At 46.5% G+C, this 18,544-nt stretch overlaps 1 protein-coding gene across 12 annotated transcripts in view; it reads right to left on the bottom strand.

The window, feature by feature from the left end:
• ACOT11 (acyl-CoA thioesterase 11) overlaps positions 1–18,544 on the bottom strand; it is an 85,281-nt gene that overhangs the window by 4,901 nt on the left and 61,836 nt on the right. For 9 of the 12 annotated variants that reach the window (XM_072649559.1, XM_072649560.1, XM_072649562.1 and 6 more), the window contains 8 exons: positions 14,922–15,057; positions 10,745–10,901; positions 8,194–8,313; positions 7,638–7,782; positions 6,765–6,820; positions 3,553–3,619; positions 2,417–2,500; positions 1,705–1,838 (listed from right to left, as the gene is read on the bottom strand). In XM_072649559.1, coding sequence (XP_072505660.1) covers positions 1,705–1,838; positions 2,417–2,500; positions 3,553–3,619; positions 6,765–6,820; positions 7,638–7,782; positions 8,194–8,313; positions 10,745–10,901; positions 14,922–15,057 — 899 coding nt within the window. The remainder of the gene's footprint in view (positions 1–1,704; positions 1,839–2,416; positions 2,501–3,552; positions 3,620–6,764; positions 6,821–7,637; positions 7,783–8,193; positions 8,314–10,744; positions 10,902–14,921; positions 15,058–18,544) is intronic. The other 3 variants (XR_011975836.1, XR_011975837.1, XR_011975838.1) reach the window with 1 other exon arrangement.

Below are 18,544 nucleotides of genomic sequence, written 5' to 3'. Positions count from 1 at the left end.
TGGTGGGGTCTCCACTGGATTGGGTCGATTTCTTCTAAGGCCACATTCCCCGGATCCTGGACGCTACCCTCTCCCTTCCAAGGGAAGGGCTGCCTTGGGTTTGCTGGCTCCCCATCTGGGAATTCCTCTTAGCTCCTGTGCCTCCCTCCCCAACCTCACCCCTCCTTTCTCTGTTCTGATTCCTACTTGTCATTCAGCCTTGAGAAACACATCAAGAGCCTGTTCAGAAAAGGAAAAAGGAAACTGAATTTGGAGTAAGAGGACCAGTGTTCAAATTCTGAGCTGGGGATTTTGTTTCTCTATAATCTTAGAAAAATCACTTCTCCTTTCAAGACTTAGTTTGTTCCTCGGAGAACAGGAGATTAGAATTGTTGTGGGGTAGGGTGTGTATGTGAGTGGGGGGGGGGGGTGCAGCAGCTGTGTGATGCAGTGGTTAGTGCACCGGGCTGAGAATCAGGAAGCCTCGTCTTCCTGAGTTCAAATCCAGCCTCAGACACTTACTAGCTGTGTGACCCTGGGCAAGTCACTTCATCCTGTTTGCCTCAGTTTCATCATCTGTAAAATGGGCTGGAGAAGGAACTGGCAAATTGCTCCAGTATCTTTGCCAAGAAAACCCCCCTAAAATGGAGTCACGAAGACTTGGATGTGACTGAAATAATTGAACAACAATAAATAGATTTGATGGTCTCTAAAGTCACTTCCAGTTGTGAGTCTATGATCTAAGCGATTGTTGAAAGACCTTTTAATCTTCACTCTGAATTCCAGTCCCACTGCCTGCTGGGCATCTCCACCTAAATGTCTGACATCCCAACCCCAGTGGCATCCCTAAAATTGAGCTCATTGCCTTCCCAGTGAAACCCACCCCTGCTTCTCTGGATGTCTCTAGCATCTTCCCATGTTGGTAAGCTTGGGAGTCATCCCTGCCTCTTCCCTCTCTCCCTCCCTCCCCCCCACCCCCAGGCCCCACCTAGAGCCCATCAGAAGAAAGGACAGTGGAGTCTAACTCAGTCTATCTTCTTACTCTCCACTCCTCTGCCCTGGTTCAGCCTCCTCATTTTGCCCATAAGGAAACTGAAGCCCAGAGAGGAGCAGGGACTTTTCTAAAGTCCCACAGTAAATAAGACAGAGCCAAGATTCAAACCCAGGATCTCCAGCTCACCACTAAAGTTGACAAGGAACAGTATCTTTCACTATACCCTGTCCACTCTACCCTTGGTCTCAAGAACAGGAAAATTTGAATCTGAAATAATGTCAGCATCTTAAAGTTTGCTTCAGTCAAATAGTATAATCTCTCATTGGATCCTTAGGATCACAATGTCCAGCCTTCAGATAATGCTTTCAAATTCACAAGGTGTTTTATGTATGATAATGGCAACCCTGGCAACCATGATAATGGCTAGGATTAGCTTCTTTTAACGGACTAAGAAACTGAGGATGGGAGAGGTTCAGTAATTTGCCCTAGGTCACACAGCTAGCAAGTGTCTGAGTCAGAAATTGAAGTCAGGTCTTTCTGACTCCAAGTCTAGTGCTCTATACACTGAGTTACTTAGCTGTAGGATTGGCCCTAAGAGCCAGGGGGGAAGCTTAACAAATTTTTGTTGAGTTGAATGGAGAAGCCAAAGTGCAACATAAGGATCTAATCAACATGGTTCCCTGCTCCAATAGCATCTCTCCTCCCTCACCCCACCACCAGTCAGGGCTCACTGGTAGTGCTTGTCCCACTCAGGCCTGCGGCCCAGGTCTGAGAGGAGGAGAAAGGCCTGAGTTGTGTCTGTGTGGACGGTCATCTCCATATGGAAGGACAGGAATTTGTCATCCTCCAATGTGTAGAGTTTGATCTGAGGGAGGGAACAGAGAATGAAGGCAAACCATGGCAACACAACAAAATGGCATCCCGTCTCCAACTCTTGAATCCTGCCCTCTTGGCCCTGAGCCGTTCAATATCCTTTCTATGTCATGGACCCCAGAACTGAACACAGTACTCAGGGAAGCAGACAGAGGAGCTAACATCACCTTAGCCCAGCCCCTAATGCTTTACTTAAAGCAGCCTAAGATTGCGCTAGCATTCTTGGCCACCATGTTGGACTGGTGACTTCTACTGAGCACTAAAGCCCTCAGATCTTTTTCAGAAGAAATGCTCACTAGTCACTTGGACAGGGCCACATTGTATGGGATGTTTCCGTATATTACATTAGTGCATTACACAGCACAGACCAATATACAGCCCACAAATCAGCCTGGGGGAGGGAGGATTAGTTGCCAGATGTCTCTAAGGAGACCTCCACACAAAGGTGCATGTGCATATACCCACATGTACCCACACATCATCACATATGCACAGTATACGCGCGCACACACAGACACACACACACACACACAGACTTCAAGATATAGCTCAGGAAGAGAAGCCAGCTACCTTATTGATTTCTGAGGTAAGGACCCAGGCATCCCTGGCCATGAGCATCTTCAGCGAGGAGACATTGTTGTAGCTCAGATATACCTGGACAGAAGGAAAAATCAGGAATATCAACATGCTAGGATCCAGGTGGGGAGGAAACAGCCACGTGGGCCAAACCCAGACTGAACAGCATTTAGCTGAGCCAACTTACCCTGTCTGTGGGCCAAGGACTGGGGACCCCAGCACCCCTGCTTCTGGCCTCAGAGGGGTGAGAAGAGTCTCCATGGAGTTAAGGGATGGGAGGAAGGGAAGGGGTGAGAGCTCCCTGCCCACCCTCTCGTCCCCCCCACCCTGGCCTGGCTGGAGGTAGGATTATGGGAATCCTCCAAACATGAGGATTAATGTAACAGCTTCCTAGGCAGCCACAGAATAATCATTAACAGAAAGACTGATAAATAAGCAGTTATTAAACTCCTACTGTGTGCCAGGCAATAAAAGCAAAACAAAGCCTTCCCTCAGGAATTTTGCATCCTGTCAATGGAAATGACACACACATAGAGACAGAAACAAAACAGGCACAAAAATATCAAGGCAAGGGGGGCACTAGCAGCTGGGGAGGGGGAGGAAGAAAGCGTCGAAGTCAGCCCTTGAGCCTAGCTTTGAAGGGATTGGGAATTCTGAGAGGCAAAGGTGAGGGAGTGTATGCCAGGCACGAGGGACAGCTGATGCAAAGGTGTGGAGACGGGAAATGTTAAGAACTATAGTTCCACAGGCCAAATCTAACAGGATGTTGGCATTTATGGGCAGTAATGAGTAATAAGGCTGGAATGGGGGTTTGGGGCCAGGTGGTGAAGGAGGAAGGAGAGCAGGAAGAGGGGGTGCTTTGCATCCCAGACTGAGAAGGGACACGCCCCGTGCAGCAGGCCAGTTCTCTGACAGCACCTAAGGGGTCATCTAACCTCTGCTGGAAACCTCCAGTGGCACGGACCTCACCACGTCAGGAGCCAGGCCAGGAGGACCATGGGCAGGTGGACCATGGGTCTCTCTTTCTCCATCCATGCCTTTAGTCCCTCCCCCCACAAGCACCCTGCAGACCTATCAGAGGTCTGGTCTACAGTCTCCCCAAGGGTCTCCTGGGGCTGAACTGGACTTACCTGGTTACTTGGGTCCCAGGGGACAGAGAGTGGGACCTCAGTCTGCTTACAGGACACGATGTACTTTCTGGGAAGAGCAGGGAGGTGTATATTATGAAGTGCCTACTCCCTGTACCCTCAGCCCAGGGCTGAGTCCTTTGGGGAGCAGGAGATGGAGAGGCCCCCCTCCTCTCAGCAAGCCCATGAAACAAGACCAAACATGATCATGTTCTCAAGATGCAGGCTGGAGGGGTGGAGGGTGGGCAGAGCAAGGACCTTGGGGGCCAAGATTTAGAGCTGGGCAGCCTCTTAGGTATCATTGAATTCAGCTCCCTCATTTGGCAGATCAAGAAACTGAGGTCCAAAAAAAGCAAGGGGTTTGTTCAAAGTCACAGTTTAGTAAATGGTAGAATTGAAATTCAAAATCATGCCCTCTGACTCTAACTCCATCACAGTTCGCATTACCCATGGCCCAAGCCCAGAGGCAGCACTCAGGGCTGAAGGTGATCTGTTCCTTCGTTCCTTCGTTCCTTCGTTCCTTCCTGCCTTCCTTCCTTCCTTCCTTCCTTCCTTCCTTCCTGCCTTCCTGCCTTCCTGCCTTCCTGCCTTCCTTTCTTCCTTCCTTCCTTCCTAGAGGTAATCAGGGTTAAGTGACTTGCCCAGGGTCACACAGCTAGTAAGTATCTGAGGCTGCATTTGAAGTCAGGTTCTCCTGATTCCAGAACCTGTGCGCCACCTATCTGCCCCTGAGGCTGCATTTGAAGGAACCCTGGAACAGCCTCTCTTGTACTCAGGAAACTGAGCACATCACCTCCCCCACGAATCCCTTTACAATTCTTCCCTCTCTCACTCTGAATCTGACTATGGCTCCTCATTCCCCTTTCTCATTCATAGCACCCACACTCAGGTCTTCATCACCACCATCTTCCCCCAGAGTCTTGCGTTCTGCTCTTGGGACCACCCTGGTCTCTGAGAGATCAGCTTTGGTCTCATTGAACAGAACCAGGCATGCACAGCGCTTTCTGGACATCTCCAGAGAGAAGCACCTACCTTTGCCCTACCTTCCAGCTGCCACTTTTTAGGCTGTCTTTTCCACTAGGATGGGATGGAAGCTCCTTGAGGGGACTGGCTGATATTTTTATCCTCAGAGTTTAGAACAGTGGCTGGCACCCAGCAGGCACTGCATAAAAGCTTTATCTCTATCTGACCCCATAGGACCCCAGACTCCTCTTCTGCTCTTTAGCCTTTTCTGTCTTGTACCCCAGTGACCTCTGGTAACGTCCTGTCCTCTGAACTGTGAGAGCAGGAAGGAGAAAGGCCCAGCAAGGGCCCCCCAACCCATCCCACCTTCTAATGTCCTCATTCAGAACGTTACAGGATACAATCCACACTCATACCCATTCCCTGGATCTAGTCACTTGCCAACTTCTGTCAATTTTATCTAGGCAACATTTTTCAAAGCTGTCTTCTCTTTCCTCCTGAGGTTGTCCCCCTTGGTTGAGCCCTCATCAACCCCTGCCTAGAGCATCTCAGTCATTCCCTTAGAGGTTTCCTGCTGCCCCTCTCTCCTCTTCCAACCTTCCTCCACTCAGCTGCCTTATTCCTAAAGCACAGACCTCCCTCTAATCTTCTCCTCCTCAAGAGTCTTTAATGGCTCCTAGGTGGTGCAGTGGATAGAGCACCAGTGCAGGAGTCAGGAGGACCTGAGCTCAAATCTCACCTCAGACACTTGACACTCACTAGCTGTGTAACCTTGAGCAAGTCACTTAACCCCAATTGCCTCATCCTGGGTCATCTCCAGTCCTCCTGATGAATATCTGGCCACTGGATTCAGATGGCTCTGGAGGAGAAGTGAGGGTGGTGACCTGTACGGCCTCCCTCACTCAAAACAAAGTCAAGTGCAAGTCATGTCATCATTTCTCTGATCGCATGGTCTTCTTTGGCAACGAAGGATGAACACACACACACAATGGCTCCTTATTACTGCTACAATCAAACAGCAAATCCTCAGTTTGGAGTATAAAACAAGCAGTCCTATACCCACTCATCTTTTAAGGCTCACATCCCATCATCCCCTTGAAAGCACTGTACAGTTCAAGTGAACCATTCCCCAGGTATAGCATGGCATGGCATCTGTCTCCTCGGTCCCATGCCTGGCACACTCCCTTTCCTAACCTGCCTCTTGGAGCCTCCTGGCTTCCTTCAAGGCTCAGCTCAAGGGCCGCCTTCTACATGCAGCTCTCCCTGATTTCACCTCCTTTGGGTGTCAGCATTCTCTTTCTGCCACTTATTTTTTATTGAGTTTGTATTTCTTGATCTCTATCTGTACCCTCCCCAATAAATAACAGAGAAGCTCTTGGAGAGCTGGGATGCCTTCCTTTATGTCTTTGTATCACCAGCACCTTGCACACAGTAGGTGTTTAAAACAGGTGCTTGTTGAACTGAATGAAATCACAATCTACCAAGGGATCAACAAGCTGTGATGAGCATCCGTGAAGGAGGACCTGCTCTTTCAAACCATCATTTTTGTATAGTTTAACATAGCTAAACACAGTTTAACTGACTAATACAGTGGCCTGAAGCAAAGTAAAAGGGAAAAGACCTACTGCCAGGAGAGGGAATTCCAACTGTGCATGGAATGTCATTAACCAGCATTATTGAGTGCCTACTATGTGCCAGGCCCTGTGCTAAACACTGGGGACAGAAAGTCAAAGAATGAAACCATCTGTACCCACTTACATTCTCCAGGGAAGTCCTGACCCAGAAATTTACATTCTAATAAAGAAGATGAGTAGCTAGAGATGAACCCAAGAAAGAACAATGTCAAGCTGTAGCCGTTGCCATTCACATAGTTGCTTTAAGGTTTGCAAAGTGCTTTACAGTCGTTATCTTTTCTGATCTTTGTGACAAGCTGGGTGGTTAATACCAGTGGTGTTATTAGCCCCATTTCACAGATGAGGGAATGGAGGCTCCAAGGGGAGAAGGGACTTTCCCAGGGGATGTGTGTAGGAGCTCTGGGAAATAAGGTAATCAGTGGGATGACGCTGATGAAGTCTCAAAGCCCAAGACTCATCCCCTCAGCACCCAGTGAGCCCACATAGCCAGCTGAATCTGGATCAGGGAGCTACTATGGAAGCAAGAGTATGGGGATGGCAAGAGGGGGTTGTGGCCCCCAACCCCCCAAAAGCAGTGATTTTAAAGCCCTTCTGGGCCTGCCTCATGCCTTCTCTCACCTGTCCAGTCTCATCTTCTTTCTAGCGCTTGCCTCCCTATACCGACGCTCACCTTCCTGAGGGAGGGAGAAAAACAGAGATAAGTCTTGATGGACAATCAGCTAGGCTCCCAAGTACCCAGAGAGAATGGCAAGGGCACCGTCAGGACAGATTGGATGGGCCATGTTCAGTTAGGGCTAGTTAGGTTATCCCCTCACCCTGAAAGGGCCACAGCTTCCACACAAGCTTCCTGGCCCCCAAATAATAAAAGTCAGTCTCCCTTCTGAAATACCTTGGGGTGGGAGATGAAGAGCAAATCTCCCTTTCATTCTTACTGTCCCCTACCTTGTCTCACACTGTTTCTCCCTCCCAAGTCAGACCACAGACAGTAAAGAACTTTGCAGACTACAAATGGTCCAGTCCACCCCATCCAAGGAGTACACAGCAAGCTATTACTCCCAGCAGAAGGGATGGAGCCTCAGCAAGCCCTCCACTCCTCCATCAAGCCATCCTCTCCTCAACCAAACCATCCTCTTCCCCACAAAACCATCCCCTCCATCACTAAGCCATTCACTCCCTTATCTTGTCCCCCTTGGTGGAGTCCTATATGGAAAAGCTGACCAGAGGTTCCTAAGGTAGCCACAGGATGGAGGAGCCTTAACTGTCCCATGAGGGATTGACCCACATTCTTGGTCTCATTATCAGCATACAGTCACCCATGGCAAAACTTAGTTCAAGTGACAGTATCTAGTACACTGCTGCCAAGAGGATGCAAGATCCCCCTGGGGAGGGACAATTTGCTTTTTTGGTCTTTGTTCTCCCAGTGCCTAGCCTAGTACAAGGCACATAGGGAAAGCTTAGTAAATGATTCTCAGATTGAAGGGAATGGCTCACCTTGCCTTGTGGCTGAATCCAGGGCAGGGTTATAGGCTGGTCATCTCCATCCAACACCACAAAGGTCATGAAGGCACTGTTGAGGTGCCGTGGGCTAGACTCCATCTCTGGACGGTAAGCTTCCACGCACACCCCCACCTCCATGCTGCAGAGACATGCCAGGTAGAAAGATAAAGCCCTGCCCTCCTTCTTAGGCAGGCCCTAAGACATCCCTCAGCTGCCTGGCTTTTGTTACTAGAATTCCACTGGGAAACCTTCACATGCTGCATGAATGCTGGCTTTATTATCACTGTCACTATCTCTAAAATTATGACATTGGGGTAGATAATCTCTAGAGTTTCTTACACCTGTTCTAAGGTCCCTCCCAGCTCTGACATCCCCTGTTTTCATTCCCTCCCTCACTCTTAGAGGCTAAGTTGTCACAGTCTATGAATTTCTGTGGAGTCAGCTTTTACAGTTTTTCATTTTCGTTTCATGGTTCATTTCCGCTCTCCCCTCCCCAACACATATACATCCATCCCATTGTACTCCTATCCCTTGAAGGGTCCAGTCTCACCTGTTCTTGAAGGCATTGTTGACAATGGCCTTGAGTACCAGCCTGTCCCCAACCTTGGATGGGCCTCGAAACTGGAACATCTCGATTGTCTTCAGGGTGGGATGGGCTGGGCACAGGCGGCTGAGGTACTCGGGGGAAGACATAATATCAAAACCTGGCCAGACCTGACCCAGTTGCCCATCACCCACCAGGCCCTCTGGGTATGTCCCAGCTGAGTGGTTGACTATGTCCTCCCAGAGCAGAGTGGGAGTTGGGGGTGGGGAATGGGGAAGAGAAGGGTAGCAAAGGCTTAGGTAGACACAGCAGGGAAGAGGAGGGAGCAGTTAGGGTGAGGATTGTCTGTTGGGGACCTTGGCTCCCAGTCCCCCTGCCCCAGCTCAATCTTATTCCCACCTTTATTCCTGAGGTTAGGCTGTTTCTTCTGCCTAGAATATCAAGTTCCATTGCAATCCTAACCATCCTTCAAATCTCAGCTCATGGGGATACAATATGGCACAGTGGAAAGAACACTGCACTTGGAGTTGGGAAGACCTGTGTTCAAATCCCACCTCGGACACTTACTAAAGGGTAAATCACTTAACCTCTCTGTGCCTCAGCTTCCTCTTCTGAAAAAAAGGGGGTTGTACTCAGTAGACACCAATATCTCTTCTAGCTCTACATCTAAATCTCTTATGATCATTCCAGCTTTCTGCTAGGAAGCTTTACCCCTTCTCTCCCTCCACAGTCAATTCAGCAAGCATCTATTAGGCACCTGTGGAGTACAAGGCACTGGGTTAGGAGCACAAACATAAAGAATTGGACAGTCCCTGCCCTTAAGGAACTTATGTTCTCCAGGGAAGAACATGATGCAGGGAAGAGGTATAGATCTGACATCTAAGGATCTGGCTTTGACACTTAAGATGCTGGTGTGATCCTGAACAAATCACTTTGTATTTCTGGGATTCAGTTTAATGATCGGTTAAAATAAGGGGGTTGGACTCATTTCCCTCAACTCACTCATCAAGATGAGTTGGAATACTCCTTGTTCCCATGGCCACTTTCACACTCTTACTCTGTACCTGTCACTCAGTAACCTCTTCTCCTTTGAGTTTCACATAATTCTCATCTACAGTCCAATCACAATCCTGGAGCTGTTCACTACAGACCCCCAAGAAACTGCCCTTCCTTCCTCAATGAGCTCAGTGCCAGGCTCACAATCTTTCTATCCTCTCCAATCCCTTCTCTCATCGAGGGGGCTTCAATATACATAGTGATGCTTCTTCAAACACCCTAAACTTTTAGTTCCTCAACTTATTCACTTCTCATGACCTGCTCCTCCACTCTACCTCAACCATGCACAAAGATGGTCATATGCTCGATCGCCCATAGAAGCACCATCCCCATGTTCAAGAATTCCAAAATCCCCTGATCTGGCCAGAATCTATTGGCTTTCCACCTCTCCCTCTGCCTTCCCTTACCAAGACCTCTTCATCCTCACCATGACCTCCAGTCCTCAATCCCACAGTTCTCTTTCAGACCATCGCTGCTTACCTAGTGGCTCTACCCTCTTTTCCCCATCTTGACCCCATCCCCTCCTCTCGAGTTCTTGACTACTTTCCCATATCACTAATTGTGCCCTGCCAAGCCTCAGCCTTGGATCACACCCACCATCTTCCACCTTTGCTCCTAGTTACATGTTGTAAAAAAAATTGAAGAAAAATCACAAAATCATGCTGACTAATTTAGGTACCATAACCTCAAATGGGCCCTCACTGCTACTAGGCAATGCTTTCATACCTCCTTAATTAGCTTGTCATCCCACCCATCATGGCTCTTTTAAACCTCTTCATTTGTCCTCAAGCTTCCCATAGTCCTCTTCTCCCACCTTTTCAGGGGAGAACTTTGCCTCGTATTTCACATACAAAAAAATTGAAGCCATTTGGAAGGAGCTCCCTCTTTTCTCATCCCCCAGATGCCGTCTGCCACAGTGTCCTCCTTTATCTGTCTCAGATGAAGAGCTGGCTCTTCTCCTTGCCAAAGCAAACCACTATACCTGTATAGGTAATCTCATTCCAGCCTGTCTCCTCCAGCGGAGTGCCCCCTTTATCATTCCTATTCTACAATCTCTTATCTGCAATCTCTTCATGTCTACTGGCTTCTTCCCTACTGTCTACAAATATGCTATGTCTCCCCTTATCCTCAAAAACCCCACCCTTTATCTTTCCATCCCTGCTTCCTATCTCCCTCCTCCATTTTGTGGCTAAATTTCAGAAATATCATCACAACAGATGCCTCCACTTTCTTTCCTCTCTTCTTAGCTCTCTGCAGTCTGGTTTGCTACATCATCCTTCAACCAAAACTACTCTCTTCAAAGACACTAGTGAGCTCTTAATTGTCAAATTCAGTGGAGGGGAAGATCATACTTCATATCAAGGTTCAACTATACAAGTTCTGTCCTATAATCCAACGTTGGGGCAAAGGCCATGGGGCAGTGAAGCCCACTCAATGGTCATGGCACCAAGGAAATATGGGGGAAGGGACAGATAGGGAAGGTCATGTAGCTAGGCCTCACCTGGCAGCAATGGTGGCCACATTCTCCATCCATGCCATGATTTGACCACCAAAGGTGTTGCCCTGGTGGTTGGCATGGGGGGGCAGGACCAACTCCACACTCTCCACTCGGGTCTTCTCAGCAGGCACCATCCTGCTGCAGTCTCTGCTCTCCAGATCTAACAAGGGAAAAGGGCTGGAACTAAGAGTTTGCTGGTAACCAGGCGGCTGCCCTTCAGCATTCTGGCTGGCTCAGTGGAGGTGAACATGAATACATAGCTATTTGTTTTCTGTCTTTTTATCCCCAGCAACTAGCACAAGTACTGGCATAGAGTAGGCACTTAATTAATGCTTGTTGAGTTGCATTGACTCAGTCAGACCATATCTGGAACGACCAGAACTGGGCACCACATTTTGGGAAAGACATTTATGAAGAGTGTCCAGAGGAAGATAATCTGGAGTGGAGGACTTGAGCCTTTGGAGTCACTTGAGGATTACTCACAAGAACTAGGAGTGTTCAGGCTGGAAAAGAGAATTCTCAGGGAACAGGATGGATGTGTTTGAATATTTGAAGAACTGACACATGCAAGAGAGATCTTGCCTATTCTGTTCACCCTACACGGCAAAACCAGGAGCAAAGCATAGAAATGACAAAGAGGCCAACCGAGGCTCGATGTTGGGAGAAGTTTTCCAATCAGGACAGTTGCCCCAAAGTGGGATGAGCTGTCTGGAGAGGAAGTGGGTTCTCCCTCACTGGAGGTCTTGAAACAAAGACAGGGGGATTCTTTTTCAAGGATGAGTCAGAATAGCTTGGCCATTTTGACTCCTAGGTCTGTGATTCTGTGACCTTCTACCCATCAGTCAATAAGCATTTATTAAGTTCCTACTATGTGCTGGTCATCGTGTTAAACCCTGAGCATACAAAGACAAAATCCATCCTCCATGGCCCAACACAAATACATTTTCCTCACCTGGTCATGAATGACCTTTCTCCCTCAGACCCCAGAGGGCAGTCTATCCACATCTGTCTAATGCACACATCTTAGCTTAGTGTCTATTTTATCTTCCTCCTATAAGCTCCATGGGAAGAAGAACTGAGCTTTATCTGCACTCAAAACCTCCCCCAGGGCCCCAGATGTTTGCTGAATTGAACTTGCTGACATCATGGTCAGTCCCAGGGGCCAGCCCATCTCCCATTCTATTGGACAAGAGGACGATGCCTTTCTTCCTTCGAGTCAACTTTGGATCATTAGGGAGTCACTTAGGCCTGTGTAAAGTGCTTGGAAACCTTAGTGCACTATATAAATGTTGGCTATGGTTACAATGATTCTATCTGGAAAAAGGTTAGACTCAGTGATAATGGTAATTAATAGTATTATTAATTAATAAATATTATCATAATAATAGATCATATTTCTATAGCATTTCCCTCTCAACAACCCCTATAAATTAGGTAATGCCCTATTGTACAGATGGGGAAACTGAGGCTCAAAGAGTGGAATAAAGTTGCCTGGGGCTACATAGCTGTAAGTAATGGAGTCAAGATTTGAACTCAGGCTCTCCATCTCCAAACCCAGGATTCTTCCACTGCCCCAAACACGACTGACCATTAAGGGCCCTTGCTCTATAATCCCATCAGGCTCTGAGATTCTACTTGTTTACAGGAATTTGGCATGTATGAGCCTCAAAGATATCTCCAGTTTCCCTTAAAAACCCGGAGTGGGGGCAGCTCATAGTGGGGGCACAGTGGATAGAGCATTGTCCCTGGAGTTAGGAGGACCTAAGTGCAAATCTGGCTTCAGACACTTACTAGCTATGTGACCATGGGCAAATCACCCAACACTATTTGCCTCAGTTTCTCATCTGTAAAATGAGCTGGAGAAGGAAATGGCAGAGTACTCCAGTATCTTTACCAAGAAAGCCCCTAATGAGGTCACCGAGTCAGACAGGACTGAAAAGACTGCACAACAACATTTCCTGACTCCAGACCTGGTGCATTTCACCATCTAGATGGTATCCTGGGTTTTGGAGAACAGGCTATACAACACTTTCCCTGGGTCCCTCATACTTTTTATAGACTAATCCCATCCCCTCTTACCTTCTGAGTTTCCTTGTGGTTGTTCTTAAATCTATCTGTATTTAGTGGCTAGCACATACCCAAGGCAAGAGGTAACCAAAGGCGTTGGATATGAATAAATTTTCCCCAGGGCATGGGAGTATAATGGTACCCATAATGTGCCAACAACCCACAAGTAGAGAAGTACAAGGGAAAGAGCACAGGGTCTGGAATCGAGGAGCTGGCTTCAAATCCAGCTTCTGATCATCACCACCTATGTGACCTTGGTCAAGTCACTTGGACAATTCCCTGAACCTCATCTAGAAAATAAGAGGGTTAGATTACATGACCTCTGTAGTTCCCTCCGGCTTCAGATCTGGGATCCTAGGATCAGATGACCCAGGTTCAAATCTTACCTTTGATGTTTACCACCTGTGTGACTGTAGAGAAGTCATTTCTCTGATCCTCAGATCAGAGGTTCTTGACTATAAAATGAAGGTCTTAGATGATTTCCAAAGTTTCCTCCATTTGAAGGAGGTCCCTCAGAAGGACCTCCAATTTTATGGGTCTAGAATGCTTAGAAAATGTGGAGTTGACAGAGACTGATATAGATACACAAATGACTTATTGAACAATTTAAATTTTAAAAGTAAATGTACAAAAGATGGAAGTGAGGTCATGTAACAGAGAACAGATATAACAGCCTAGCACAGTCCAGTAAAAATAGTGTCAGTAATGCTAAAGTTTAGAGTGAACTGAGACTGGTAAGGGAATCTAAGATCAACAAAAGTGGGTTTTAAAACTACAACTGGAGGAAAGAATAAGGTCATGGAAGGGATCGGACCTTGGCTTGGGGTGGACAAGATGATTAAAAGTGACCACAAAATGCCCATGCTCAATCTCTATCTTGCTTCTATATACATTACTGAAGAGGATGACCTTTGGATTGGAAAGGGCACAACAAAAGTTGGCCAACAAGGAGGTGATGCTCAAGATAAGCAAAGAGATAGCAAGAACTCCTCATTGCCCCAAATGCAACCAAGTCATGAGGCCCAAGTGAACTCCATACATTCCTAGGCACTGACTGAATGGGCCTAGGTGATTGCTGAACCTGTCCTTAATCTTTGGGAGATAAGCAAGAAAAGGAATGAGGCTACTGGACTGGAGAAGGGCAGATATTATCCTGATTTTCTACAATAAGGGCAGAGGGCAGAAGCTGTAAACTATAGTTTACGGTGAGTCTGGTTTCTACTCTAGACACAATTCTAGAACATATAATTTAAAAGATGGTGAGAACATCTAGAATAGGAAGCAATGGTCACCAAGAACCGGGACAGCTTCATCAAGACCAGGTATGCCAGACTAGCCCATTTTTTGCCAGGGTTAGTGACACTAGATACAGTTCATTGAGATTTCAGCAAAGTATCTGACCAAGTCTCTCATGGACAATATAGAGACAATCTGAATATATAACGAACATAAAGACAATAAAAAGAGCATAAACATTCCAGAGGACCAATGATGAAGCATGCTACCCACTTCCTAACAGGCAATGGACTCAAGATGCAGAACGAGACATATTTTTGGGCACAGCCAATGTAAGAATTTGTTTAGCTTAGCTATCCATATTTGTTACAGAGGTTTGGTTTTTAAATTTTTTTCTTAATTAAAAAAAATGGAAACACCCAAGTACCAGATAGTTATTAAGTCCCTACAGCATGAAAACTGAAAGAGAACTCAGAGATCACATAGTATAACCCTTCATTTTACAGAAGAGTAAACTAAGGCCCAGAGTGGGGCAGATTTGCTCCAATTCTTAGGAAGGCTTTCAATGTATAGAGCAACCAAGGAGTGGTCAGCAAGGCCAGAGGGAAGTGACCCACTCTTTGCATCTTGTATCCATTGTTCTACCCAGTAGGACCAAGTGGAGGAAGTCTAACCTCTTTTCCACACAGACCTTCAAATTCTTAGCAATGGACTTTATGTGCCCCCTGAGGCTTCTCTCCTCTGGAGTATCTCCCCTTTTACTTGGCATGGTTTTCAGTCTTCTTACCCCCCTAGTCACTGGACTTCAATCCCAGGCCATTTCTCTCCACCCACCCCATGATCTGCTCCCACACTGGGTCCTCCAGGAGCACCTCACCATCCTGAATGATGCTCTTGGTCAGTAGGTCCCGGATGGTTTCTGTGTATACCAGCCTCATCCTTCGACGCTCTGCTGCCACACTGTACTCCACCTTTTCCTCCTCTGTCAGCGGCAAGATCTGTTTTAGCTTTACCTGCCACACAGAATGGGAGAGAAGGAGCAAAGGCAAGAAGAGACTGAAATCAACAAAAAGTGTATCTTTTTATATCATGGAATGATCTATGCATTGACAGGAGATGCGACCCAATGAAGAAGAAGGCGCCTCCTTGGGATACAACCTTGGATAATTCCACATCATCTTTCTTCCCAAAGATCTCTCCACCACCAGCCTTTAAGATCCTACATCCTTCCCCCTATTCCTCCCTGACCTCTCCGACCAAACACCCTACAGTAGACTTAAGAGAAAAAGACAAGTTTCACTAATTCTCCTCCTCCTCTCCCTGGAATGTGCATTATGGAATTCTCTGTTTGGGACTTCCCATGCTAGGGGAGAAAGGAACTACATACTCCCTGCACCCCTTTCTGCACATTCAGCAACAGGTTTACACATAATAGCTAAAGCATGTCCCTATTGGCCTCCTCATTTTTGTATTTCTTTCCCAAATATAGGTGATCAAATAGTGATCTTGAGATAGATGTTTCTAGCCTTCAAGGTGGTTTCATGAGTCAGGAGCCCCTGAGTCCCTCACTCAGGTACTCCTATAAGCACTTTCTGGAGAAAATGGACAGGAGGAGAAACTCAAGCCCCATCCTGGTCTTCCAGAAGACATTGATCTTAAGGGAGTTGTTAGAACACTATAGAGTTAAAGCAAAGGTGAAATGCCATTTCAACAATCCCATTAAACTTCTCACATTTTAATGTTTTAAGTATCAACCTCCTGGGAGAGTCCCATAGGAAGTATTTGTTACTAGATCAAGTTCTGAGTCTGTCAGTACATACTTATTAGTCTTTAGTGTTCTAAGCATTTCTTTCTCAGTGAAGGAAATAAATAACTGTCCTATATCTGCTTGACGTTGAGTACTTTCTATGCTCTTTTGGGGAAATCCTAGAGATGAGTCAAATCTAAGCTTTCGGTGATTTTCCACAAGGCTCTGAGGAGGGGGCATAAAGAACCAAAGAGCATGAAAAAGAAACCGACCTACCGCTCTCTTTTAAGTGTCAGGCTCTCTCAGAACTGAACTAGGCTATCCATAAGCTCAGAGCGAGGGGCCTCTTGGCAGGAGAAGGCAAGTGGTCCCTGGGCCCGACAGTGCTACCTGTTATTGCATATGCAAGTATACGATTCCTGCATCGTGACCCTCATAGTATGTCAGCTCTTTGAGGGCATTTTTGCAATTGTAATCCCGGTGCCTGGCGATTAATAGGTACTTGATGAACATTTGTTGATTGATTGATTTTGGCTCTAAATCCTGTGGTCCCAACAGGTCCCTGCATGTACCGGACACACAATAAACGTTGGCAGGACTTTGTTGCTTGGAGGCCAAAGCATCTTCTTGCTCTCAGGTCACTACCACTGCTACATATGTCGAGAATATATTACAGACTATAACATTATAATATAGGACATATTAGCATTTATACCATATAGATACTTCTCTAAAATATATATTGATTCTTATATATTGATACATAATTTTGATTCAGGATATTGATGTATATTGATTCTTCCCTAAGGTAAGACCTAGATCCTTCCCCTAGTCTCAACCAGTTTACCAGGGACTCAGCTGAGATCAAGCAATAAACATGTATTGAACACACACTACAGTGGTGGTGCAGTGGACAGAACACTGGACTGGGAACCAGGAAGACTCCTCTTTCTGAGTTCAAATCTGGCCTCAGACACTTCCTATCTGTGATACCCTGGGCCAATCACTTAACCTTGTTTGCCTCAGTTTCCTCACCTGTAAAATGAGCTGGAGAAGGTTAATGGCAAATCATTCCTCTATCTTTGCCAAGAAAACCCCAAATGGAGTCAGAAAGAGTTGGACATGATTGAAAATAATAGAACAACGACAACATTACATGTCAAGTACTGTGCTAAATACTGGGGTTACAAAGATTAAAAAAGAAAGAAAGATGTTCTACTGTCAGGCAGCCCCCATTCTCTGAGAGGAGAGAGAGTGCAGCTACCTAAGTAAAGAAGGGCAGTTGGTCTTGGACCAATCGGTTCACTGGTGTCCAGTGAGGCAGTTGTGTCTCCGCAAAGGGCTGTCACAGAGGTAATAAAGTGGTAATATGTTTAAGAGGTGTTAAACTAATTACAAAGCTGTTTTAGCCCCCAGGGTTCCCTTACAAAGTGTGGCAAAGTTTCTCTGATTGAATTGGAAGAGGAACTGGGGGTTTGCTGGTTGAAGATTGACTCCTCCCTTTGAGGTATTTAAATAGCTAAGGTGGCCATCCCCTAGAGTCAGTGATGCAACTTGAGAGTCTCAGGCTCAGGCCAAAAGTAGGTATTTTGAGGTGCTCCCTGTGATGGTAACAGGGTGTAGCAGGAGCCAGGAAGGGGTTTTCTTGCCTCTTAGCCTTCATTAGCTGTCGTATCTAGTAACAGATGCTCAACCCGTCCTCAGACAACTATTAAGCACCTGCTGGGTGTCAGGCATTGTGCCAAGTACTACGGATGCAAAGAAAGGCAAAAAATGCATCCCCACTCTCAAAGTCTAATGAGGGAGAGAATCTACACAGAAGCCTTCACCAAAAAGCTGTAGACAGGATAATTGGAGATAATAAACAGAAGAAAGTCTCTAGCATTAAGGGGAATTAGCAAAGGGGGGAAGTCTGAATCAGGAAAATTTGCTAGGATTTGAAAGAAGCCAAGGAAGTCGGGAAGTAGAGATGAGGAGAGAGATAACTCCAGGCACAGGGGACAGCAGGACATGAGATGTCAAAGTATAGCACAGAGGCCAGGGTCATTGGATTGCCCATTAGTGTATGTGGAGGGGCAGCCAGTAAGGTTAATGAAGACTGGAAAGTTAGGAAGGTGCCAAGTTAAGAAGAGCTTGGAAAATCAAGCAGAAAATTGTATATTTGATCTAGGATGTGTTAGGGAGCCAACTGGGTTTACTGAATTGGAAGAGGGATGGAATGTGGTCAGACCTATCAGTCAGCAAACATTTATTAAGCACCTACCATGTGCCAGGCATTGTGCTAAGCTATGGGGGTACAAAAAAAGGTAAAAGACAATGTCCATTCTCAGAGAGCTCATGGTGAGATGGGAGAGACAACATGCAAATAACTCTGTACAAACAGACTATGTACAAGGATAAATTAGAGACATTCCCCAGAGGGGAGGCACTGGAATTAAGGAGGACCAGGAAAGACTTCCTATAGAAGAGAGGATTTTAGCTGGGTCTGCAGGGAAGCTAGAAAGCAAAGATGAAGAGTGAGAGAATTCCAGACATGAGGGATACACCGTGAAAATCCTCAAAGCCTAGAGGAGCATCTTTCTCAAGGTGCATCAAAGAGGTCGCTATCTCTGGATCACAGGATCCAAGAGGTGGTAAGGTGTAAAAAAGACTAGAAGGGTGGGTCAAGGGTATGGAACCAGGTTAGGAAGGGCTTTGAACGCCAAACAGATGATTTTATATTTGATATTGGAAGTGATAGGGAACCAGTGGAG

The sequence above is a fragment of the Notamacropus eugenii genome, chromosome 2 (assembly GCF_028372415.1).
Source record: "Notamacropus eugenii isolate mMacEug1 chromosome 2, mMacEug1.pri_v2, whole genome shotgun sequence".
In the NCBI taxonomy this organism is placed as follows: Eukaryota; Metazoa; Chordata; class Mammalia; order Diprotodontia; family Macropodidae; genus Notamacropus; species Notamacropus eugenii.
Note: the sequence above shows the minus strand (reverse complement) of the source record. Positions and strands in the feature narration are given on the sequence as shown.